The 25,878-nt window shown below is 39.9% G+C and overlaps 2 protein-coding genes, 1 long non-coding RNA gene and 1 pseudogene across 3 annotated transcripts; all 4 read right to left on the bottom strand.

The window, feature by feature from the left end:
* Nucleotides 1-6,711: 6,711 nt before the first annotated feature.
* Nucleotides 6,712-7,908, bottom strand: LOC125019327. Its single transcript, XM_047604061.1, has 5 exons — nucleotides 7,866-7,908; nucleotides 7,406-7,753; nucleotides 7,088-7,198; nucleotides 6,923-6,957; nucleotides 6,712-6,834 (listed from the first exon to the last, which is right to left on the bottom strand). Exons 1-5 carry the CDS (start codon nucleotides 7,906-7,908, stop codon nucleotides 6,712-6,714), a joined length of 660 nt encoding a protein of 219 aa, XP_047460017.1.
* Nucleotides 7,909-8,793: 885 nt separating this feature from the next.
* On the bottom strand, nucleotides 8,794-9,911 carry LOC125019336. The gene is made up of 3 exons (XR_007114056.1): nucleotides 9,825-9,911; nucleotides 9,645-9,682; nucleotides 8,794-9,556 (listed from the first exon to the last, which is right to left on the bottom strand). It is a non-coding gene; the product is annotated as an uncharacterized LOC125019336 (long non-coding RNA).
* Nucleotides 9,912-15,084: 5,173 nt separating this feature from the next.
* On the bottom strand, nucleotides 15,085-16,140 carry LOC125019318 (annotated as a pseudogene).
* A 4,565-nt stretch (nucleotides 16,141-20,705) lies between these two features.
* On the bottom strand, nucleotides 20,706-22,321 carry LOC125019310. Its single transcript, XM_047604039.1, has 5 exons — nucleotides 22,036-22,321; nucleotides 21,385-21,729; nucleotides 21,183-21,296; nucleotides 21,067-21,101; nucleotides 20,706-20,968 (listed from the first exon to the last, which is right to left on the bottom strand). The coding sequence occupies exons 1-5, from the start codon at nucleotides 22,076-22,078 to the stop codon at nucleotides 20,846-20,848; spliced, it is 660 nt and encodes a 219-aa protein (XP_047459995.1). The 5' UTR covers nucleotides 22,079-22,321; the 3' UTR covers nucleotides 20,706-20,845.
* Between the last annotated feature and the right edge of the window lie 3,557 nt (nucleotides 22,322-25,878).

Below are 25,878 nucleotides of genomic sequence, written 5' to 3'. Positions count from 1 at the left end.
TGTAGATGCTGGTTGCGTAACTATGTAGCTGTACTTCTAGAGGTTGCTTTCTGTCTGTCTTAAACCTTAATAAGACAACTCAAAGAACTGCCACTCTCCATATAGCTTCTCTTATCCTGATTAACAAGGATATATCTTATTAGGCTGTTTGTGCAGTAATTTAATGTGCAACAGTCTGACTGTGATACATCCTCCTCTTAGCACAAGTGGAAGGCAACTAGTTAGTGCTGAATTGCCATGGAGATTTATTTCAAAGTTTCCACTGGAACCAAGTTTGGGTGATGGTAAGCTGTCATCTTCAACTTGCTCAATGGACCTGTGTGAAGTGTCTGCATCCAAAGTGGAACCTCACGGATGGCAACATAGTTCTGACATAACACAGCATTATGTGTCAATCTCTGCTGGTTAAGAGTCAATCTTGAACCACATGACCCCACTTTACAGAATATTACAGAATTATATTACCCCTTCTGCATAAAAGTCAGGGCTGAATATTCTGCCATGAGCTGTGGAAGCTTTAAAAACATTACATACAATTTTCTGTCATGGTATTTACTTTTGAACCCTTTCTAATTCTTCAGGGTTCTGAGTTTTGGTTTTCCTTGTTGGTTTCCCTGTTTTATTTTGAAATAGTCCGTCACCCTGTGTCTTTAGGTACTTCCTGTCTTTGTCCTCCCGTATTGATCTCTTGAGCTTTGTTTTCTTTCTCTGAAGCCAGTTGAGAGTTTCCTTGGCTCCGTGTTTGGGATCATGGTATTGGTACAGTTTTTCCATTCATCCTCCCTTCAGTTATATGAAGTTTGCCAGTACCATATGCAGAAAAACAGCCCCACACCATGATGTTCCCACCTCCATACTTCACTGTCGGTATGGTGTTTTTGGGGTGATGTGCAGTGCATTTTGTCCTCCAAACATGGTGTGTGTTATGGCATCCAAAGAGTTAAATTTTGCTCTTGACCAGTCTACAGGCTTGTTCAAATGTGGTGCAGCAAAATTTAAACAAGCTTCAACATGCTTTTTCTCCAGAAATGGAGTCTTGTGTGGTGAGCGTGCATACAGACCGTGGCCTTTGAGTGCATTGCTCATTGTTTTCTTTGAAACAATTGTACCTGCAATGAAGCTCTCCACAAGTGGTCCTTGGCTCTTGGACAACTCTTCTAATAATTCTTTTCACTCCTCTGTCAGAAATCTTGCGAGGAGCACCTGGTCGTGGCCGGTTTATGGTCAAATTATGTTCTTTCCACTTCCGTATTATGGCCCCAACAGTGCCCACTGAAACGTTGAGAAGTTTAGAAGTTTAGAAGAATATAAGGTTGCAAAGGTCTTGAGAGAGTTCTTTGCTTTTACCTGTCATGAGGTGTTCCTTGTGTGAGACCTTGGTAATGACCTTTTTATAGGCCATCAGTTTGGACTGAACCAGCCGATATTCATTTGCACTGACAAGGGGCAGGATGACTTTCTGATCACTGATAGATTTCAGCTGGTGTCTTGGCTTTCCATGCCTTTTTCCACCTCCTTTTCTGCATGTGTTCAATACTTTTTCCCTGTTATTTTACATTATCACACATACCTTAATTTCTGAACTTATTAGTTTTGGTTTCTTTCTATGTATGGATTACTTCGGTTGTTACCAACACCTGGTGAAAATATCAATAGCAACTTTAGAAATATGTTTATTATAAGAAATTATGATGTGTTCAATACTTATTTTACCTGCTGCTAATGACCTGGATGATTGCCCTGTCTATCGCATTTGTCCATCCTACATTTGGGTCTTCCCTTTCCCCTTCTGCATTTGCAACATCATATCCCTATAAAGTATTATTTTCTGCAATTTAAAGGTCAGAAAATATGCCTGTCTTGTTGTGGAAGTATGCATATCTGCCAATAATAGGAAACACCGATCACTGTGTAAAGCCACTTTCTGCTTTAGTACTTGCAAAATCCCAATTTAAAAATACACTGACAAACAAATAAAATTAAGGTACTGGGTCAAGTGTGCAATAAACAACAACAATTTGGACTGAAATCAGACCTTTATTTGAACAAAATTAAGACATTTCCATTGCTTATGTTTAGTTGAATTTACGTTAAGTTTAGAAAAAGACCTCATCCTCACCCCGGCAAATAAAATGGCAAACAAATGGTAAAGCATGAGTTGGCATGCTGAATTATCGGCATTCTCACAAATATAAAGCTGCAGATAAATACAGCTTTACATTTCCATTCACACCAGTTATTTATGATAGACGTGCAAACACATCTCAGTGCAGTAGAGATTGATGCGAAACGCTTCTGCTGTGGCTTTGCTGTGCACGAACATGCAACATTCGGTTAATAAGTTTTCCACTGTGCAAAATATTTTTGCAAGTTTCAGAGGTGAGGGTGACTCTTATGATAGTGTCCATCAATCTTGTACAAAAAAACAACTGCCAAGATTATGTATGTACAGAATGAAACATAGAAGCAGGAACATAAAAAAGGGTAATGCCCACTTTGCGTGACTCTCTGTCAAATGTCTGACTTTCTGGCTTGAGAATTGCGATGGGTCACAACAATCAGTGGGTTCATGATAAAGCAGAAGTTCCACTCTGTTGTGCTGCACCAGGTCCTCACTGATACTACTTTGCAGGTGAATAAATAACATCTGAGTCCACTTCTCCATCTGAGACACATCTGTCATGTCTTTCAGTTTTGGGATAAAAAGTCACAGCTGCACGGTTCAGTCTGATCTCTGTCTCTGGAGAAAGAAAAAAAAAAGCATATTCAGTAAAGAAAAACATTCAATGACAATGACAAAGTGATTGTAGTGACTACTGAAACACATTAATGTAAATACTTAATGAATTCTACCTGTGTCTCTTGTGACTTCTGTTCTTCAACATGAGCTACTGTAAAGAGTCGGAGTTTGAGTGGTTAACAGAACTTCTGCTCATAGATTTTATTAGGAAATTGTGGATTGAGCTTTCATCTCAAAAACAGCTTAAAAAGAGACGTGATACATCAAAATCATCAACTTCAACTAAAGCAAAAGTACCTTTGTGAAGCTTTTTGATTTTAACGACCAGACAGATGACGACCACGAAAAGGAAAACCGTCAGAGCTCCGAGGACCCAGATCATCAGATTAGTTAACTTCACCTCTACAAGACAGATTATTAAACTAGATTAAATTAAATGTTATTTGTCTTGTAGTTTTAAGTGTAATTGATGGATAAAATGGCACAATACACTTGAGCAATTTTACTGCAAGGAAAGGAAGAAATTCACTACCCTGATGAATATAAAACCTTGAACTGTCTTGTTCTCCTGATGTTCAACAAAATCAAAAGAAAGAAATTCTTACCTTGGACCTCTAAGTTTGTTGCATTTATGATAAAAAGATCATTGTTGAATATGTAAAAGCTGCAGAAATACAGTCCAGAGTCAGATGAATTCAGTGAGTGGATTTTGAGAAAGACAGTGGTCATGTTGGAACTAACGTCAAATTTTCCATTTTTAAATCCATCACTGTATGAAGCCGGTTGAACAGAGTCAAACACGAGGGCGATACGGCAGAGACCAGATCTCTTGACTCTGAACCAGTGAATCTGTGAGGGAGAAGTGCTAGAGTTGGAGCACAGCAGTGTGACTTCTTCACCAGACTGAGCCTCCACAGTGTGAAATTCATAAGGTGAGACAGAGATACAACCTGAAACAAAAGATTACCAATGAGTATCAATAGATAAGTATCAATTCTGGTAGTTTAAAGTATAGATAATCAGATAACAGTTACACTGAGGACATGTAAAGGATGTACTTACAGAAAGTGCAGATTAACACTGGTATCAAGGTAAAGTTCACCATTGTGCGCACAGACTCCACCACTACAATGATTGTAACTGATCTGTGCTACAGTTCAGAGTGAACTCAACATAAAGAGGTGGGTTGGTTCTTCATTTCTACGTCTGCTCAGACTGATGCTGTCTATCACTGGTTTTGAGGAAGTGAATTCAAATTAACATCTAAAAGGAGATCAGCACTTGCTAAAAATGCTTCTACACAAAATATTAAACTTAAATTACATTGCAGAATAACGTAGTGTAATCTAGGAGGACTTGACCATCAGATATCTAAAAGTTGTGTTTTTATAAAAGCGACTGCATAGAGGTTTAACAATACTGAGGCACAGACAACATTAATGATACGCAACACATTGTTTTAATATACAGCTGCAGCAGTTGAGGTTTATCTGCTGATTTTGTAACTTGTAAAACAGCATAAAAAAGACTAAAGGAACTGATTGAAGGATGCAAGAAGGGTCAGGATTAGGGTTATGTCTTAGATATTAGGGTTAGGTCTTAGGTCTTAGGTCTTAGGGTTAGGTTTACAATTAGGGGTAAGTTTTTAGGGTTAGGGTTGAGGTTGTGGTCGGGATCAGGGTTAAGTGTTAGAGATCAGGGTTAGGATTATGCCTTAAGGTTAGGGGTTGGGATTAAGGTTTGGGAACTATCTCTTGTCAAATGTCATGCTTAATCTCTATGATATCCAATTTCATAACTAATGTAGACTCCCTAGTAGCAAGAACTAAGTTACTTTCCCCCAATGTTCACATTGTCTCCCCCTCCTATTCTCTCTTACACAACCAATACATTTACATACTGTATCTACCATACGAAATGTTGGTCATAACTGCCAGAGGACAGCAATAGTCTGATTTTAGTCTTTAATAGTCTTATTCCACCACTACAATGATTGTAACTGATCTGTGCTCCAGTTAAGAGTGATCTCAATGTAAAGAGGTGGGTTGGTTCTTCATTTCTACGCCTGCTCAGACTGATGCTGTCTGTCACTGGTTTTGAGGAAGTGAATTCAAATTAACATCTACAATGAAATCAGCACTTGCTAAAAATACTTCTACACAAAATACTAAACTTAAATTACATTGCAGAATGAGGTAGTGTAATCTAGGAGGACTTGACCATCAGATATCTAAAAGTTGTGTTTTTATAAAAGCGACTGCATAGAGGTTTAACAATACTGAGGCACAGACAACATTAATGATACGCAACATATTGCTTTAATATACAGCTGTTGCAGTTGAGGTTTATCTGCTGATTTTGTAACTTGTAAAACAGCACGAAAAAAGACTAAAGGAACTGATTGAAGGATGCAAGAAGGGTCAGGATTAGGGTTATGTCTTAGATATTAGGGTTAGGGCTTAGGGTTAGGGTTGGGGTTGTGGTTGGGATTAGGGTTAGGGAACTATCTCTTGTCAAATATCATGCTTAATCTCTATGATATCCTCTTCCATAACTAATATAGACACCCAAGTAGTAAGGACTCATTTGCTTTCCCCCAGTGTTAAAATTGTCTACCCCTCCTACACTCTCTTACATAACAAACATCCTTACATATCTACCATATGAAATGTTGGTCATAACTGCAAGAAGACAGCAATATTGGGTTTAATCAGAATCAGAAAATATTTTATTGCCAAATATATATATGTATATACAAAGAATTTTCCTTGGAGTTTGTTAGAAAGAAATTTATAATAAGATGAGATAAAATAAATTGTAAACATAAACACACTCAAACATACAAGAAAAGGGACATTTACAGCATCAGCATAGATATTGCAGAGCAGAGACATTGTGGATGGACAGAAACTTTTGGCCATGCAAGTGGTCCTGCACTCAATGGATTGCAGGAGTCTGTTAAAAAGTCTGTGTCTGGTGTAAGAGGGATCAGCCACAATCTTAACTGCACGCCTCAGAGTCCTGGAAGTGTACAGCTCGTCGAGGGACTTCAGACTGCAGCCAATCACCTTCTCTGCAGAGTCAATGACACGCTAAAGTCTGTTCTTGTCCTTAGCAGAGGCTGCAGCACCAGGTGTTGATGTAGTTGCTGAGGATGGACTCAATGATGGCAGTGTAGAAGTGCACCATCTTTGTCTTTGGCAGGTTGAATTTCTTCAGCTGCTGCAGGAAGTCCATCCTCTGTTGTGCTTTCTTGATGAGGACACTGATGTTCAGCTCCTATTTGAAGTCCTGGGAGATGATGGTGCCCAGGAACTGGAAGAACTCTACAGTGTTGAATGTAGAGTCGCACAGGGTGATGGGGAGGTCCTGTAGTCCACAATCATCTCCACTGTCGTTGATTCAGCTGCACCAATTCACCAGTCGGCTGATCTCCATCCTGTACGCGGTTTAGTTTCCATCACAAATCTGTCAGAAGCCTGACAGACTCGTGACAAATATTGTGCCAAGCATTCTGATAAATATAAAGCTGTAGATAAATAGAGCTTCACATTTGCGTTCACATCAGTTATGTATGATAGACATCTACCACATAGCTGCAAACACATCTCAGTGTAGAAGAGATGGATGCTAAGCGCATCTGCTGTGCCTTTGTTGTGCATGAACGTGCAACATTCAGTTAATAATTTTCCACGAGGCTGTGCAGAATATTTTTTACAACTTTCAGAGGTCAGGGTTCCTCTGATGATTTTGTCAATGCATTTACAGTTGTACAGTGCTTCTAGACCAGCTGTAAAGTGTTTGCTTTTTTTCGTCAGTGCGAGAGACGACCCTCGACCACAGTTGACCATTTATGGTTGAAACAACAGTTGAATATGACACTGCTGCATTTACTGTCATGATTATGATGTACAGAATGCCCACTTTGCAGCAGTTCCACTCCGTTCTGCAGCTCCACGTGCTTCGTGATACTATTTTATGGCTGAATAAATAACATCTGGCTCTATTTCTGCTTTTGAGGCAGGCCTGTAGTGTCTTTCAATTTTTGGATGAAAAGTCACAGCTGCATAGTCGAGGTCGTCTGAGCTCTGTCTCTGAGGAAAGAAACAAAGTATATCCAGTCAAGAAAGTGATTGTAGTGACTGCTGAAACACATTAATGTAAATACTTAATGAATTCTACCTGTGTCTCTTGCGGCTTCTGTTCCTCAACGCGAGCTACTGTAAAGAGTCAGAGTTTGAGTGGTTAACAGAATTTCTGCTCATAGATTTGGGTAGGAAATTATGGATTTGCCTGTCATCACAAAAACTGCTTAAAAATCATCAACACCAACTAAAGCAAAAGTACCTTTGTGAAGCTTTTTGATTTTAACGACCAGACAGGTGATGACCACGAAAAGGAAAACCGTCAGAGCTCCGAGGACCCAGATCATCAGATTAGTTAACTCCAGAATCACCTCTACAAAACAGATTATTAAACTAGATTAAATTAAATGTTATTTGTCTTGTAGATTTATGTGTAATTAATGGATAAAATGGCAAAATACACTTTTTTAATGTGAGGAACGCAAGCATTTAAATATTCTCATGAATGTAAAGCCTTAAACTTGGATTCATGTCCTCACAACGTTCAGCAAAATCAAAAGAAAGAAGATGAAATTCTTACCTTGGACCTCTAAGTTTGTTGCCTCCGTAATAACAAGATTATTGTTGAATATGTAATAGCCACAGAAATACAGTCCAGAGTCAGATGAATTCAGCGAGTGGATTTTGAGAAAGACAGTGGTCATGTTGGAACTAACGTCAAATTTTCCATTTTTAAATCCATCACTGTTTGAAGCAGGATGAACAGAGTCAAACATGAAGGTGACGCAGCGGAGCTCGGATCTCTTGACGACTTTGAACCATTTAACCTGTGAGTGAAAAATGCTAAAGCTGGAGCATAGCAGTGTGACTTCTTCACCAGACTGAGCCTCCACAGTGTGAAATTCATAAGGTGAGACAGAGATACAACCTGAAACAAAAGATTACCAATGAGTATCAATAGATAAGTATCAATTCTGGTAGTTTAAAGTATAGATAATCAGATAACAGTTACACAGAGGACATGTAAAGGATGTACTTACAGAAAGTGCAGATTAACACTGGTATCAAGGTAAAGTTCACCATTGTGCGTACAGACTCCACCACTACAATGATTGTAACTGATCTGTGCTACAGTTCAGAGTAAACTCAACGTAAAGAGGTGGGTTGGTTCTTCATTTCTACGCCTGCTCAGACTGATGCTGTCTGTCACTGGTTTTGAGGAAGTGGATTTAAGTTAACATCTAAAAGGAGAACAGCACTTGCTAAAAATGCTTCTACACAAAATACTTAACTTAAATGACATTGCAGAATGAGGTAGTGTAATCTAGGAGGACTTGACCATCAGATATCTAAAAGTTGTGTTTTTATAAAAGCGACTGCATAGAGGTTTAACAATACTGAGGCACAGACAACATTAATGACACATAACACATTGTTTTAATCTACAGCTGCAGCAGTTGAGGTTCATCTGCTGATTTTGTAACTTGTAAAACAGCATAAAAAAGACTAAAGGAACTGATTGACGGATGCAAGAAGGGTCAGGATAAGGGTTATGTTTTAGAGATTAGGGTTAGGGTTTAGGTCTTAGGGTTAGGTTTACAATTAGGGCTAAGTATTAAGGGTTAGGGTTGAGGTTGTGGTCTGGATCAGGGTTAAGTGTTAGAGATTAGGGTTAGGACTTGGCCTTAGGGTTAGGGGTTGCGGTTAGGGTAAGAGTTTGAGTTGCGGTTGGGATTAGGGTTAGGGAACTATCTCTTGTCAAATATCATGCTTACTTTCTGTTATATCCAGTTTCATAACTAATATAGACTCCCCAGTAGCAAGAACTTAGTGACTTTCCCCCAATTTTCACATTGTCTCCACCTCCTATCCTCTCTTACATAACCAATACATTTACATATCTACCATACGAAATGTTGGTCATAACTGCAAGAGTACAGAAATTATCTGGTTTAATCAGAATCAGAAAAGACTTTATTGCCAAGAATATTTGTACATACAAGGAGTTAGCCTGAATGTTTGTTGCATAAGAAATTTAAAATAAGATGAGATAAAATAAATCATAAACATATACACACTCAAATATACTAAATGTACTCAAAAATAAATTCACTGTACATACAACAAAAGGAACATTTACAGTGGGATGGTCGTGGGTTTCATGTGTCACTGGGGGTGTAGGGTTAAAGTTAGTTAAGTGCTTCTGCTGTGGCTTTGCTGCGCATGAACGTGCAACATTCAGTTAATAAGTTTCACAAGCGACTGTACAGAAGATTTTTATAACTTCAGAGACCGCTCTTCCTGTGACGATTGTGTCAATGCATTTATAGCTGTATGGTGCTTCTAGACCAGCTGTAAAGTGTGCTCCTTTTTTCGTATGACAGATTACTCTCGACCACAGTTGACTATGTATGGTTGAACAACAGTTAAATATGACACTGCTGCACCGCTGCATACACATCGATATAAGAGAATATACAGCAGGTCACTGTTCAACTCTATCCACTAAACATCAATCATATTTAAAAAACTGTCATGATTATGATGTACAGAATGCCCATTTTGCAGCAGTTCCACTCCGTTCTGCAGCTCCACGTGCTTCCTGATACTATTTTGTGGCAGAATAAATAACATCTGGGTCCATTTCTGCTTCTGAGGCAGGCCTGTAGTGTCTTTCAGTTTTTGGATGAAAAGTCACAGCTGCATAGTCGAGGTCGTCTGAGCTCTGTCTCTGAAGAAAGAAACAAAGTATATCCAGACAAGAAAGTGGAAGTAGTGACTGCTGAAACATATAAATGTAAACACTTAATGAATTCTACCTGTGTCTCTTGTGACTTCTGTTCTTCAACATGAGCTACTGTGAAGAGTCAGAGTTTGAGTGGTTAACAGAATTTCTGCTCATAGATTTGGTTAAGAAATTATGGATTTGCCTGTCGTCACAAAAACAGCTTAAAAAGAGATGTGAAACATCAAAATCATCAACACACATCAACAAGTACCTTTGTGAAGCTTTCTGATTTTAACGACCAGACAGATGACGACCACGAAAAGGAAAACCGTCAGAGCTCCGAGGACCCAGATCATCAGATTAGTTAACTCCAGAATCACCTCTACAAGACAGATTATTAAATTAGATTAAATTAAATGTTACGTGTCTTGTAGTTTTATGTGTAATTAATGGATAAAATGGCAAAATACACTAGAGCAGGTCACATACGGCCCTTTGGGCATCCCTGTTTGGCCCGCGGTATGTCAGTCATAAGCAAATTAACAAGTGTTTATGCTGTGCATGCAATATGACTGTGTTGCTTTTATTTTGAAAAGCCATGATGTATTATTTATGCCATGGCACTGTTAGAATCTGTTAGGATGATTGAAACAGCTTCTTGCCATCTATTAAACATTTATTGAGATTTACTGAGATACAGAAAATGATTCATGTAGTTACACGGTCCCTCCTTGGTCCACCGAAGCTTTCCAAAGAGGACAAAGTTTCCAACATTGCAATGCGTTATATCCCAAACTACAGATCCGTTGTGTTTTATTTTTCTCTTCGACCTACACCAAAATACATAAATTTAAATAAATATTTACAGAATATTCTTATACTTTTGATTACCAGTAGCAGATTATCAACATATATAATTTACTGCTTTTTACAATGAGTGAAAATTAAATTGAACTAGAACAATTTTAATGTGAGGAAAACAAGAATGTAAATCCTCTCATGAATGTAAAACCTTAAACTTGGATTCATGTCCTCTGACGTTCAACAAAGTCAAAGAAGAAGATGAATTTTACCTTGGACCTACTAAGTTTGTTCCCCATAGTAACATGATTTTTTGTGTATGTAATTAGCCACAGAAATACAGTCCAGAGTTCAGATGAATTCAGCGAGTGGATTTTGGAAGACGGGTCATGTTGGAACTAACGTCAAATTTCCATTTTTAAACCATCACTGTACGAAGCAGGTTGAACAGAGTCAAACACGAGGGCGATACGCAGAGACCAGTTCTTGACTCTGAACCAGGCAATCTGTGAGCAGCACTGCTAAAGTTGGCACAGCATGTGACTTCTTACCAGATGAGCCTCCACAGTGTGAATTATAAGGTGAGATAGAGTACAACCTAACACAAAAGATTACCAAGGGAGTATCAATAGATAATATCATTCTGATAGTTAAAAGTATAGATAATCAATAACAGTTACACTGAGGACATGTAATGGATGTACTTACAGAAAGTGCAGATTAACACTGGTATCAAGGTAAAGTTCACCATTGTGCGCACAGACTCCACCACTACACTGATTGTAACTGATCTGTGCTCCAGTTAAGAGTGAACTCAACGTAAAGAGGTGGGTTGGTTCTTAATTTCTACGTCTGCTCAGACTGATGCTGTCTGTCACTGGTTTTGAGGAAGTGGATTTAAGTTCACATCTAAAAGGAGAACATGATCTCGTGGTCTTGTTAAAAATACATTGTTGTGATACACATCTATTAACACTTGTAACACAGCATTTAAAAGACTTTTGTGGCCTACATCTTACTATAAGTCACTGTAAAGATATGAGACTCTTGTTAACCTTTTGGAAGGGATTATTTTTGTTACTGGTCAAGCTAAGTTTACCATTTAGCAGAAATAAATTATTTTTCAAAGTAACTGTTGTTAATCTTTATTAATTGATAATACCGGATTACCTGTTGGAATAGACAACAGTTTTAAAAGTCGTAGTCTTTTGCAGGGCTTAGTAGCTTCAAATGTACACAATGAAGAACGACGTGACCTTTCCCTGCGGTGGTTTTGACATACTCTGTCATGTCTTAAAATGTGCAGCCTCCAGAAAACTCGCTTTGATATGAGGCTGTGTGCAAGTGTTGCTTTGCTACAGGCAACAGACAGTGAGTTCAGTTTGTATGTGTCTGTTAGGTGTGACTTGTTATTACCCCAGAAATCACACATTTCACTCTATAGTGTAAACTGGTGTACAGGTGTTCAGGAAATGTACAAACAGTCTTTTCAAAATTAATAATTATAATAACAGTGTTGTGGTGCAGTGTAGTGCATATGAGGACTTTAAGAATCAGAATAGAGATTAAAACTGATTTCATCAACTTTGAATGTTGCATTTTTTTTCAAAACTGCTCTTATCAAGGGACTTTCCTAAAGCAGCCTCGAGTGTTTTTTCAGAGTGGTGTGAAAAAAAAAAAAACACTCCACCCAAACTCCACCCCTCACATTAACTATCCAATCATTACTAATCATCATTTTGTTAGTTTGGTCTGAGTTTTATAACTCCTCCCCATGACTTCACAAACAGTTTCTTCAAAGTAGTGAAACAGCACCCCCGTGCTTGACAATCCATAGTTATTCTACATGTGTGGTCATACGTGGTATTGCACTGGCATATTCTCACATTATTACAAAACAATATGCTTTATGTATGTTTAAGTTCTTCTAAATAAGCAAGAACAAACACTCAGGTCAGAATATGAAAATGATCTGGTAGAGAAAGACAATCTGATCTGATTTATACTTATTGGTCAAAGAGGTAAGCAACCCAAAAGGAAGAATGTGTGACTGACAGTTCAGTAAAAGAGAAATAGCGAAGATGGAATATTTATTGAGGAAACATGAAGATGATGTATGTCCCTGTCAGAAATGGGTGGGAGCTTCATTTAGTTCTCCATTGCTACAAAACCTGCTTTTTATAAAGGAGGTCAATGGGGATCAGTCTTTGTCAGTCACATGAATGACATTCCCCCCATCGCCATTTTCAATGGTTAACGGAGGATAAACAAAACGTGAGCAGACGACAGGGGAGGTATAACTGGAAAATGGGAAAACAGAAGAAAAATAAGACAAATTCAGTAAAGATGCCAGGGACAGGTACTTGGCTAAGTTGGTCACTATAAATAATATCAATCCACGCAGATTGGGTATCCAGAGACTTGACTTTAACTCTGCAAGTGTAACTTGATTGAACACATTCATCTACTCACAAGCACTCTGTATTCAACCCAGGAAATCACACACATGTCTCGTATCACACCACCTACTCCTTGCTAACATAGGGAACATAGGGATGGGTCCCAACTGGTTCAGTTAATTGATATCATTAGCTTTCATGCTTATCGATTCCCATAATCAGTTATTTTTGTGATGAGTCTCTACGTCAAAGCACGTCATTCACATCATATTACGCTCACAACAAGGAAGACTACTTACCATCATCATCCTCTTCAACCTCAGTGCAGCATCTCTCATCCATACTGTATATCACTGGTATTACAATTTTAATAGTTTACTTCCTACCTCACAGACAGACAACGGTTCATAAAACTTGGTAAACACAAATGTGGGTGTTCTGGGTGTCCCCCAAGGCTCTGTTTTGGGTCCCCTCCTCTTCATCACCTATCTCCTCCCCCTGGTCAAAATCCTCTGTCACCATGGGATCCACTTCCACTGCTATGCTAACAACACACAGGCCTGAATCTCCTCCATACCAACCACCACACTCCCTCCCATCTCCCCTCACAACCTGCATGGAGGACATCAGGAGCTGGATATGTGGGAACTTTCTCAAACTCAATGGCAGCAAAACTGAGGCCCTGCTCATCAGCTCCAAATCCACCCTCACCAAACCACACTTCACCTCAGCCACACCCATTTTCATTGACTGATTCCCAGTACACCATTCACCCCAGTCTGGACAGCACCCTATTAAAAGCTTGCTCCTCATATTAAAAGCTTAACCCTCACTGCAGTCTTCCACCCCCGAAACATCTCCACACTACCCCCATCACTGTCCCAATCCACCGCTGAAATCCTGGTCCATCCATTTATTACATTCAACACAGAATACTGCAACAATCTCCTCCCTGGCCTCCCCACCAAACTCATTAACAGATTACAAATCTTCCAGAACTCTGCCGCCCAGATCATCATCCACACCAAATCATCTATCACCTCCTTCTTGTATAGTAGTTGTTGTTTACCAGTTGTTTACCCATCAAAATGGCACTAATGACCAAAGATGCACTCTAAGACCAATAGACAGACCACATCTAAGTCTCCATAGTATGAGACGTACTTTGGGCTTTCCTTTATGTCACTGGAGGTTCATCTTCCTTCACATAGATTTTTATATTTATTCTTCAGAAAACACTGGACAGACAGACATAGGAAGAAAGACTTCATTTAATGATCAAGAAGACAAGCATGATGTGCACTTCTTTCTCCGATACAGGCCTTAAGCTTCTTATTGTTGCAGAGTACAACTATATTGTAATTGTATTCACCTATCTTTGGTGGGATTTCTGTCCATCAGCAGCTGTCACAGAGAGAGTACGTCAGATCACATTGATACTTTCCCACCAGTCTGACATTGATTCAAAGAACATGTAAGACACCCGAGAATCCTTTGGTTGACCAAATCTTGAGTAATGCTTTCATATCAATGTAGTCCGCAATGCATTTGGTTCTGTGCAGCAGTTTATTACTCATTGAGGCTGAGAAGTAAAGGGGTCATCAAGATAACGTTCCTCATTGTGTGTATGACTCTGTCTCTCTGTAATGCAACTTGACAACAGGGCGCTGCCTATGAAGGGGTTTGAAGAGGCAGAGTCAAAGACAAATCGCCCACGACCTTAAACCTAATTTACGTTCAAATGTCCTACTTTTCACTGCTATCGTCATCGTGTGTTTGTGGTGGAGAGGGTGGTAGAAGTTAACACCTTCTGACCTCAACTTTGTTGCCACCACTAGTGTTGATATGTTGCCCAAATGTATGCACAGAACTGCATTGTTGTATTTGATGCATATTTAACATACAAATGCAGACACTAGGTGATTAAATGATGGTTTTCTTCTTAAAGCCACTCTGACAAGCACAAAAACAAGAAGATTTTGGCAAAAGTTGAGTTATAATAAGACCACAGTCTTCCTGTTAATATTAGACTGTGATCTCTCTGATTCTCCACGGACAGCAGACACTCTCTCACACTAAAAGATAATCTGTCCTGACATCACAGACCTAAGTGACTCCACCTCCATTTAAGTTCTTTCACATTATTCTGCTCTCAGAATATTACAATTATAATGGCAGAAACGACACACATTGCTTGAACATAAAATCTTTATTTCATAATTACATTATTTTTTAAATGGCATCACAGTAGTCTCTCGTCCACCAGCCACACAAACGGCCCTCATGCAGCTCACTGTGATAAAGCATAAGTCGAGCTGAGTTATTTTGAGTCTATCTTGTGGCAGCGTACACTACATGGGGTTCCAGTTCTCTCTCTGCTGCAGGCCTTCTGCTGCTCTTTGCTTTGGAATGGAAACTCAGAGCTGCATAGTTGAGGGAATCAGAGCCCACGTTCTGAAAATAAAATTACAGTCACTGATCTCACACATCGCTTATTAAATTAAATCATGCAAGATATTAATCTGAGGTAAAAATGTTATTACCTCAGTGTGTTGTGGATTCACTTCCTCGTGTTGAGCTAAATGACAGAAACAGAAAATCCATCAGTTAATAACTAAAACATTTGCATGTAGATTTGAAATATGAAAATACCTGTATGAAGTGTCTGGATTTTGATGATCAGACAGATGATAATTATAAGTAGAAAAATGGTTACACCAACCAGGATCACAGTCGTCACATTTTTAATCTCATCATTTAGCACTTCTACAAGAAAGATAAAAGTTTAAACTGTGTGTTGGAGTCAGTACTTATATGCATTATATGTTAAAAATGGTCCTTAATCATATAAAACAGTACTTCATAGTAATCTTACCCTGAACCTTTAGATTCGTAGTCATTAGTGAGAGTGTTACTGTGTTCGGTCCTTTGTAACAGCCACAGACGTACAGCCCAGAATCAGATAAATCCACAGGTTTAATGTTCAGAAAGAGAGTAGTTGAGTTGGATGACATATTAAATCTGCCAGGGCCAAATCCATTATAAAATGAAGTATTCTGATCAGAGGTGACCATAGACGATATGCGTGTAATATTGAGTCCATTGGCCAGTTTGAACCAGAAATCCTCTGGCAAACTGCAAGTTGGAGCCACAGTGTGACTTCTTCACCAGGCTGAACCTCCACTGTGTAAAACTCGGAGACTGAGACAGAGATCCAACCTGAAACAAAAGATTATTCATGAAATGTTTGTAAATATCAGTTCTGGTAAATTAAAGTTTAGAACATCAGCTAGCAGTTATAGTGATAAAATGTAATGGCTGTACTTACTGAAGGTGCAGAGTAAGGCTGGTATCAAGGTAAAGTTCACCATTGTGCGTACAGTAAGACTCCACCACTACACTGATTGTATCTGAACTGTGCTCCAGTTAAGAGTGATCGCAATGGAAAGAGGTGGGGTGGTCCTTCATTTACAGTATACAGACACCGTGCAACTTCTTTTATATGGGTGAAAATTAACATCTGAAAGGAGAACAGGACCATTTGGTCTTGTTAAAAATACTTGAGATAATATTTCAACAAAACTCAAATGATAAGAACTGATGTATCAGTCTCTAACGTTGCAGAATAAGGAAGTGTTATCTGTGAGGACCTGCCCATTCAAATGTTGCACATTATTTCACACAATACAGCCTGAGCAGTTTAAATCTTACCTGACAAATAATAATTACAGAGTTCCTGTTTCCAGGGCTTAGTATCTTCAACTGTCCACAATAAAGAACGATGTGACCTTCACCTGCTGTGGTGTCGACATACTCTGTCATGTCTTAAAATGTGCAGCCACCAGAGAACATGCTTTGATATGAGGCTGTGTGCAAGTATCCCTTTGCTACAGGCAACAGAGAGAGTGAGTTCAGTTTGTATGTGTCTGTGACTTGTTATTACCCCAGAAGTAACACATATTATTCTGGAGTGTAAATTGGTGTACAGGTGTTCAGCAAATGTACAAACAGCTCTTTCAAAATGAACAACTATAACAGCAGACAGTTATGTTGGTGCAGTTTAGTGCATATAGGGAACTTCAGAATAGAGACTAAAATTGATTTCATCAACTTTGATTGTGTCATGAGGTGAGGTAGATGCACAAATGCAGGACACAGGGAGATGTGTCCTGCAGTTAGGGAAAAAGGGAGGGTATTTAAGAAAAAAAAAGATTTGAACAAAAAGCACTGCTGACAAGGAGGGATAATCAAAAGAAATCAAAGCATGGAGCAAAAGCATGACAGGGAAATAAAAACATACAGACATGACCCAGGCAGACGTGACATGCTGCTCTGGAGGACGGCCGGAACCAGGAGCCGACGCTGGAGCAGGCTCCGGTGGAGAGACATGGGCAGAGACGTGGGCTGGAGCAGGCTTGGGCACAGTGACGTCACTGGTAGCACCAACTGACTGCCGGCAAGGGAGACGGCCGACTGGGGAGACGGTGCTGACTGGCACTGAGACGGCCCTGAGGAGCGGCAGCTGGTGCTTAGACGACAGTGGACACGAAGCAGATACAGGAGCAGTGGTGGAGGTTACTCTCGTGGCGGGGACAAAAGGGGCAGAGGCCACCCTTGCAACAGGGACAGGAGCATAGGCGGTGGCCTCAGCTCCGGCAGGAACTGGAGCTGAGGACACCCGCGTGGCGGAGACAGGAGCCAGGGCGGAGGTCTCCCACTTGGTGGAGACAGGAGCCAGAGTGCTGGCCACCCTCGTGGCAGAGACAGGAGCCAGAGCAGTGGTCACCCTCGCAGCGGAGACAGGAGCTAGGGTAATTCTGGGGTTAGCTGGCTGAGGGAATTTTTTCTGTGCTTCCCTGTGGCCCTAATAACAACAACAATAATAATAATAATGATGACAAACATGCAGTATAACAATGGTGCGCAAGAAGGTCACAAGTTCATTCAAATAAAATGATGCAGATGAGGCCAGTGTTCAAAAAAAAAAAAGTAAGATTTAAACAAAAAGTGCTGCTGACATGGAAGGATAATATTCAAAAGAAATCAAAGCACGGTGCAAAAGCGCGGCTGGGAAACAACCCAGCCCTAACCCTAACCCTCCCGTACAGGCTGCGGGTTTTTTCTGCATGCAAAATGTAACATATTCTCATGCTATGACAAAACAATATGTTTTACATGTCATCAGATAAAATGTAATTGTGAACAAGTTCTTCTAAACAAGCAAGAATAACTAACACTTGGAATTGTTGGATCACTGTTACAAAATATAAAAATGATCTGGTAGAGAAAGAAGATAAAGATACTGGATATATACCCATTGGTCAAAAGGGCACGCAATCCAAAAGGAAGGAGGTGTGACTGACAGAGTAAAGGAGAACTGGTGAAGATTGAACATTTATTGAGGAAACATGAAGATACTGTATGTCAGAAATGAGTGGGAGCTTTATTTAGGTCTCCATTGCTGCAGAACCTGATTTTCATAAAGTAGGACAATGGTGTCGGTCTTTGTCAGTAAAGTGAATGACACACCGACCGTCACCATTTTCGATGGTTACTGGAGGATAAACAAAATCTGAGCAAGCGACAGGGGAGGTTTAACTGATGATGGTAAATGGAAAAACAGAAGAAAAACAAGCAGATACCGAGACAAACTCAGCAAAGGGTTCTGCAGGATCTGTTCTCATTTCAACCATAGGTTAAAACAAGCATACCCACAGACAAAGCACAAAAGTACTAGAAAAATAAAACTAATACAAGTACACTGTCTTCCCTGTATAATAAACCAGTGAGCAAGGGTTACAAATGTTGATGCTGATCATCGTGATGTAATGATGCTGTAATGATCACGACATAGTTTTCAATTTGCAGGGTTGTTGTTCTCTAAATCTTACTTATATTTGATTTATATATAATAACAGTAGTCAAAAACACCAGAGTTATGTAAAATGTCATAAATAATGTTCAAATGTATTAAAAACTCAAACATTGCAGTTGCACAATGCAAAACCAAATGATTCACTTCAGATGTTTATTCTACTTTCATATGACCAGATGACTTGACACACAGATTGGGTATCCAGAGACTTGACTTTACTCTATGAGTGTAACTTTATTGAACACATTCATCTACTCAAAAGCTCTCTGCATTCGACCTGACAAGTCAAACACATCTCGTATCACGCCACCCAATCACTGAGCCAAAATTGAACACTTCAAACTGGTTCAGTTCATCGATATCATTAGCCTTCATACTTATCAATTCCCCTTATCGATTATGTTTGTGCTGAGTCTCCACATCAACGCACGTCATTCACATCATGTGACGTTCACGTGACAACAAGGAAGACTACTCCTCATCCTTCTCAACCTCAGTGCAGCATTCAACACCATCTTTCACTCACTACTCCTGGACCGCCTAGCTAGCATTAGGAGCACTGGTATTGCACTTACAGTTCATGCAACTTGGTAACCACAAATCTGGGTGTTCTAGTGTGTCAAGGCTCTGTCTCCTCCTCTTTATCACCTACCCCATCTTTATCACCGTGGGATCCACTTCCGCTGCTATGCCGACGACACACAGGTCTACAACTCCTCCACCCCCATCACTGTCCCAATCCCAATATAATCCTGGTCCATTCATTCATCACATTCCACATAGACTGCTGCAACTGTTCTGGCCTCATTAAAGAGTCCTCTTCTTCATCTAGACAGACAGATAACCCCTTTCACACACTGGTCAATTATATGATGGATTTATTTTGTACCACCGTTCCAACTGACAGCATGAAAATAGGGTAAAACTAAAATAAAGAAAGAAAATAAAGTACACAATCAGTGTGCTTAATATCAGTAACATCTCCCAACATACCTTACAAACATAGCTAGCCTATCTTAATACAATAAATTAGCAAGATGTTGAACAGTCAATACCACTTAGTGAAAACTTGGTCATCTACACAAATATACACATAAAATATATACAAATCTCCATAATACTTATAGACGATGCTTCTATAAGCGATCTCAAAACAAGATGAATCCAGATGTTTCACTGCTCACTTAACTATGTGCATACTGTCGTAAATGTCAACAGAAGATCAAGATGGCTGCCTACATGTTTCTCAAGGCAAACCATGAAGCCTATAGAATGCTACAACGGAAAAAGACACCAAGACGCCCAGTGGCTGCAGAAAGAACTTAACTTATTCTGCCTACCCCAGGCCACAACAGCAACACTCTTGTCACTGGCCTCCCCACCAAACTCATCAGCAGATTGCAAATCATCCAGAACTAGAACCTCCTCCTGATTTACAAAGCCCTCCACAATCTCGCCCCCACTTACCTTTCTAACCTCCTCGTTTAGTTCACCCCCTCCTCTCTATCCCTACCTCACGTCTCAGCAACATGGGTGTCTGTGCCTTCAGCTGCTCATCACTCCGACTCTAAATACCGCTCTGACTCCACCTCAGTCTAATACCTGTCACATTATCCTTGTCTCAGAATATTACAATTAAAATGGTGGAAACAACACAAAATCGCATGATCATGACATCTTTATTACAAAAGTACATGTTAGACTTTGTGTGGTTGAAGATGTTCCTTCTGACCTCAACTTTGTTACCAACACAAATTTATGCACAGAACTGCGTTATTGTATTTGCTGCATATTTAACATACAAATGGAGACACTAGGTGATTAAATAAAGTTTTGTCAAAATCTTCTTGTTTTTATGTGCTTGTCAGAGTGGCCTCGTGGCTTTGAGTTGTAGTCAGACCACAGTCTTCCTGTTAACATTAGACTCTGATCTCTCTGATTCTCTACAGACAGCAGACACTCTCTCACTCTAAAAGATGGTCTGTCCTGACATCACAGACCTAAGTGATTCCACCTCCATCTAACGTCTGTCATATTATTCTGCTCTCAGAATATTACAATGGAAAAGGTCACAAAATTGCATGAACATAAAATCTTTATTACAAAATTACATTTTTTTTTAATGGCATCACAGTAGTCTCTCGTCCACCAGCCACACAAACGACCCACAAGCAGCTCACTGTGATAAAGCATGAGATGAGATGAGTTATTTTGAGTCTATCTTGTGGTAGCGTACACTACATGTGGTTCCAGTTCTCTCTCTGCTGCAGGCCTTCTGCTGCTCTTTGCTTTGGGACGGAAACTCACAGGTGCGTAGTTGAGAGAATCAGAGCCCACGTTCTGAAGATAAAATAATTACAGTCACTGATAAATTTATACATCACTAGTTAAAAGAATTAAATCATTTAAGATATTAATCCAGGTACAAAAGTCACTACCTCAGTCTGTTGTGGATTCACTTCCTCATGTTGAGCTAAATGACAGAAACAAAAAATAGATCAGTTGGTAACTAAAAACTGTTGCATGTAGATTTGAAATAAAAACATATATATACCTGTATGAAGTGTCCGGATTTTGACAACCAGACATATGATGATCATAAGAAGGAAAAACGTTAAACCGGCCAGGATCACAGTCGTCACATTTTCAAAACCATCCTTTAGCACTTCTACAAGGAAGATAAAAGTTAAAACAGTATATGAAATACTCAAAGGCTCAGTACTGATATACATCATATTTGAAAAAGGGTGACGTACCTTGAACCTTTAAATATGTTGCACTGACAATTACTGAGTGTTGTTGCTGGTAAAATCCACAGAAGTACAGTCCAGAGTCAAATAAATCCACAGGTTTGATGTTCAGAAAGAGAGTAGTTGTGTTGGATGTCATATTAAATTTGCCAGTGCCAAATCCGTCACAGAGCGAAGCATTTTTATCAGAGCTCGTCATATATGAGATGCAGCTGTTATTGGTGCTATTGACCAGTTTGAACCAGATTATATTTATGGGTATACTGCTGAAGTTGGAGCACAGCAGTGTGACTTCTTCACCAGGCTGAACCTCCACTGTGTAAAACTCAGAGACTGAGACAGAAATCCAACCTGAAACAAAAGTTTATTCATGAAATGTTTGTAAATATCAATTCTGGTATATTAAATAGACTTAACTAATGTATTGTCATTGTTATGCACAGGGTGATACAGAAGAAATTTCATTGTATGGCTCGGAAATGCAATACAATTACAGATAATAAGATAAAAATACAATATGAAGTGCAGCAGCAATGTAGATGTAGGATGGATGTATCATAGTGCAAAAAATGTTTAAAATGTTAACATCCAATAGAATATATAGAATAGAAAGTATAGACATCACACAGTTTGCAATAATGTAATATATGTACTTACTGAAGGTGCAGAGTAACACTGGTATCAAGGTAAAGTTCACCATTGTGCGAACAGTCAGACTCCACCACTACAATGATTGTAACTGAACTGTGCTCCAGTTAAGAGCGTACGTAACTTAAAGAGGTGGGGTGGTCCTTCATTTCTACGTCAGCTCAGACTGACACTGTCTAACTTCTTTTAAATGGGTGAGAATTAACATCTGAAAGGAGAACAGGACTACGTGGTCCAGTTAAAAATGATTTGAGATGATTTTTAAACAAAAGTTAAATGATGAGAACTGATGTATCAGTCTCTATAAAACATTGCAGAATAAGGAAGTGTAGTGTGTGAGGACCTGCCTATTTAAATGTCAAATCAGATATCTAAAAGTTGTGTTTTTATAAAAGTGGATTGTACTTCCACACACATCACTGTGTGTAGTTTAACGGTACGGACTACAGTATACTTGAATATTTTTGTTGCTCGTCAAGTTACGTTTACCATTCAGCAGAAATGGATTCCTTTTCAACGTAACCATTGTTAATCTTTATTAATTGATAATATTGGATTACCCTTTGCAACGTCTTCTTTGCAGGGCTTAGTAGCTTCAAATGTACACAATAAAGAACAATGTGACCTTCACCTGCTGTGGTTTTGACATACTCTGTCATGTCTTAAAATGTGCAGCCACCAGAGAACATGCTTTGATATGAGGCTGTGTGCAAGTGTCACTTTGCTACAGGCAACAGAGAGAGTGAGTTTAGTTTGTATGTGTCTGTTAGGTGTGACTTGTTATCACGCCAGAAGTGACACCTTTCACTCTGGAGTGTAAACTGGTGTACGGGTGTTCAGCAAATGCACAAACAATTCTTTCAAAATGAATAACAGACAGTTATGTTGGTGCAGTGTAGTGCATGTAACGAACTTTAGGAAATGTCCTTTACAATCAGAGTCAACATTAAAATTGATTTCATCAACTTTGATTGTTGTATATTTTGTTTCTGTAACTGATCCTATTGTGGGATTTTCCCAAAGCCTTAAGTGTTTTTTTCAGAATGGTGTGAAAAACAAAACAGAACAAAACAAAAAACTCATCCAGTGAGTGGAAATTTAGCAAATGTCCCATTTACTAACTAATCATTATTTTGTTAGTTGGGTCTGAGTTTTATAACTCCTCCCCATGACTTCCCAAACAGTTTCTTCAATGTAGTGAAACAGCACCCCCGTGCATGACAATGCATGGTTATACTAGATATGTGGTCATACGTGGTATTGCTCTGGCATATTCTAAGGTTATGACAAAACAATGTGCTTTATGTATCGTCAGATAAAATGTAGTTGTAAAGAAGTTCTTCTAAACAAGCAAGAATAACTAACACTCAGAATATAAAGATGATCTGGTAGAGAAAGACAGTAAAAACATCTGCTATATACCAATTGGTCAAAGAGGTAAGAAACCCAAAAGGAAGAATGTGTGACCGATACTTCAGTAAAGGAGAACTGGCTAAGAAGGAATATTTATTGAAGAAACATGAAGATGCTGTATGTCCCTGTCAGAAATAAATGTGAGCTTCATTTAGTTCTCCATTGCTACATAACCTGCTTTTCATAAAGTAGGACAATGGTGTCGGTCTTTGTCAGTACGTGAATGGCACGCCAACCATCTCCATTTTCGATGGTTACCGGAGAATAATCAAAACCGTAGCAGATGACAGGGGAGGTTTAACTGATGATAGAAAATGGAAAAACAGAAGAAAAACAAGCAGATACTGAGAACTCATGATATTGATCCGCTCGATCTGAGGGCAGACAGCTGGAGCTCCAACACAGAATCGCTGCCTCCTCGTTCCTTGAAATCACAAATTATCTGGTAGATGGTATAAGTCCATTGAAGCTCATTTTCCAGTGGCTGGGTGCAGGGTCTGTGTCATAAAGGCAAGAAAAGGCAGCTGCAGGAGGAGGATGGAAGAAACAGCTGCAGTAGAACGATGTCTGGAGGAGTCTGAAAACCATCTCAGGACACAATAATTCTAGACCTGAGCTGGCCAGAGACCAGGAGTGGGTGAACGACCTGAACAGGTTCTTCAACAGATTCAACCAACCAGTCACCCCTCCCCTCACCCAACCAGACCTGGTGCAGGTTCCCCCGACTGGAACCTTGGCTGCCACATCCTCAACCATCGCAGCCCCTCCTCCGCAACCTCCATGTGCAGCCACTGCCCCTCCCACCCCCGCCCCCCTCCCTACAGCTCCTCTACAACACCCCAGCACACCCACTGCCCCTCCACCCAGCATGGTGCTCTCCTTAGCCCAGGTAGAAAGAGAACTGGCCAAGTTAAAGGTCAAGAAGGCAACGGATCCAGATGGCATCAGCTCTAGGCTCCTCAAATCCTGCGTCAGCCAACTGTGTGGGATTGTGAAGCACATCTTCAACATGAGCCTGAGGTTGCAGAAGGTACCACTGCTGTGGAAGTCATCCTGCATGGTACCAGTGCCCATGTCATTTCGTCCCAGCGACTTAAACGACTACCGACCAGTGGCTCTAACAGCCCACCTGGCAAAGGCCCTAAAGAGGTTGGTCCTCTAACAACTGCACTCCCTGGTGAGCTTATCCGCTGACCCACTGCAGTTTGCCTACCAGCCTAGCATCTGGGTGTTCACCTAAACAAGATTCTAGACTGGATTGACAACACTCAAGCACTATACAATAAGGGTCAAAGCAGACTCCACCTGCTGCAGAGACTGACGTCCCTTGGAGTGCAGGGCACCCTCCTGAGGACCTTCTATGACTCGGTGGTTGCGTCGGCCATCTTTTATGGTGTGGTCTGCTGGAGCAGCAGCATCACAGCAGCAGAGGGGAAAAGTCTGAACAAGCTAGTGAAGAAAGCCGCTTGGTACTGTGCTGCAGTTTTGAGCCTGTGGAGGTGGTGGGGGACAGAAGGATATTGGTGAAGCTGTCACCAGCCATGAAAAACACCTCCCATCCCCTGTATGAGACTGTCAGAGCCCTGGAAAGCTCCATCAGTGCCAGGCTTCTTCACTCACATTGTGTCTCACTAGCTATCAGCTAGTTTGTGAGCTATTTTTCTAGCAGGTAGTAGTTGTTGTTTACTAGCTGTTTACACATCAAAATGGCGCTAACGGACAGACCACCTCTTCACAATAGGAGACTCTAAACAGTCCTTTGTGACACTGGAGATTCATCTTCTTTCAAATACAGATTTTATATTCTTTAGAAAACACTGTACAGACAGACGTAGGAAGAAAGACTTCATTTAATGATCCAGAAGATTGACAGTTTGTACACGAGATCAACTGCAACTCATCAATTATACACAAAGAGCAGCACCTCCAATACAACAGACTGTCAGTTAAGTTCAGTTGACACCATAAAGAGCATGGGGGTCCACTTCTCTCCCTGATATGGGCCTCCTGCTTCCTCACCTGTGGTTGAAGATACTACTTCTGACCTCAGCTTTGCTACCAACACTGTTATTGGTGTGTTGCACATCTTTATGCTAACAGAGGACTGTATTCTTGTATTTGGTGCGTATTTAACATACAAATGAAGATTGTTGATAAAATGATTGTTTTGTTCTTTACGTGTGTCAATTAATCTATTTAAAACTGATGTATTTCTGTGTTTTTCAGAGTGGCCTTGTGGCTTTGAGTGGTAGTCAGACCAGAGTCTTCCTGTTAACATTAGACTCTGATCTCTCGGATTCTCTACAGACAGCAGACACTTTCTCACACTAAAAGATGATCTGTCCTGACATCACAGACCTAACTGACTCCACCTCCATCTAATGTCTGTCACATTATTCTGCTCTCAGAATATTACAATTGAAAAGGTAGAGACGACAC

The sequence above is a fragment of the Mugil cephalus genome, chromosome 1 (genome assembly GCF_022458985.1).
Source record: "Mugil cephalus isolate CIBA_MC_2020 chromosome 1, CIBA_Mcephalus_1.1, whole genome shotgun sequence".
Taxonomy (NCBI): domain Eukaryota; kingdom Metazoa; phylum Chordata; class Actinopteri; order Mugiliformes; family Mugilidae; genus Mugil; species Mugil cephalus.
Note: the sequence above shows the minus strand (reverse complement) of the source record. Positions and strands in the feature narration are given on the sequence as shown.

What these genes read in the sequence shown, in the direction of transcription:
- LOC125019327 (XM_047604061.1), bottom strand. Translation starts at nt 7,908, where the DNA reads ATGGTGAACTTTACCTTGATACCAGTGTTAATCTGCACTTTCT. An exon ending in AATCAAAAAGCTTCACAAAG is followed by an intron (nt 6,958 to 7,087) that starts GTACTTTTGCTT and finishes TCTTTACAGTAG; the next exon opens with CTCGCGTTGAGGAACAGAAG. An exon ending in AGAAGCCGCAAGAGACACAG is followed by an intron (nt 6,835 to 6,922) that starts GTAGAATTCATT and finishes TTCTTTCCTCAG; the next exon opens with AGACAGAGCTCAGACGACCT.
- LOC125019310 (XM_047604039.1), bottom strand. Translation starts at nt 22,078, where the DNA reads ATGGTGAACTTTACCTTGATACCAGTGTTACTCTGCACCTTCA. An exon ending in AACATATTTAAAGGTTCAAG is followed by an intron (nt 21,297 to 21,384) that starts GTACGTCACCCT and finishes TCTTCCTTGTAG; the next exon opens with AAGTGCTAAAGGATGGTTTT. An exon ending in TGAATCCACAACAGACTGAG is followed by an intron (nt 20,969 to 21,066) that starts GTAGTGACTTTT and finishes TTTTATCTTCAG; the next exon opens with AACGTGGGCTCTGATTCTCT.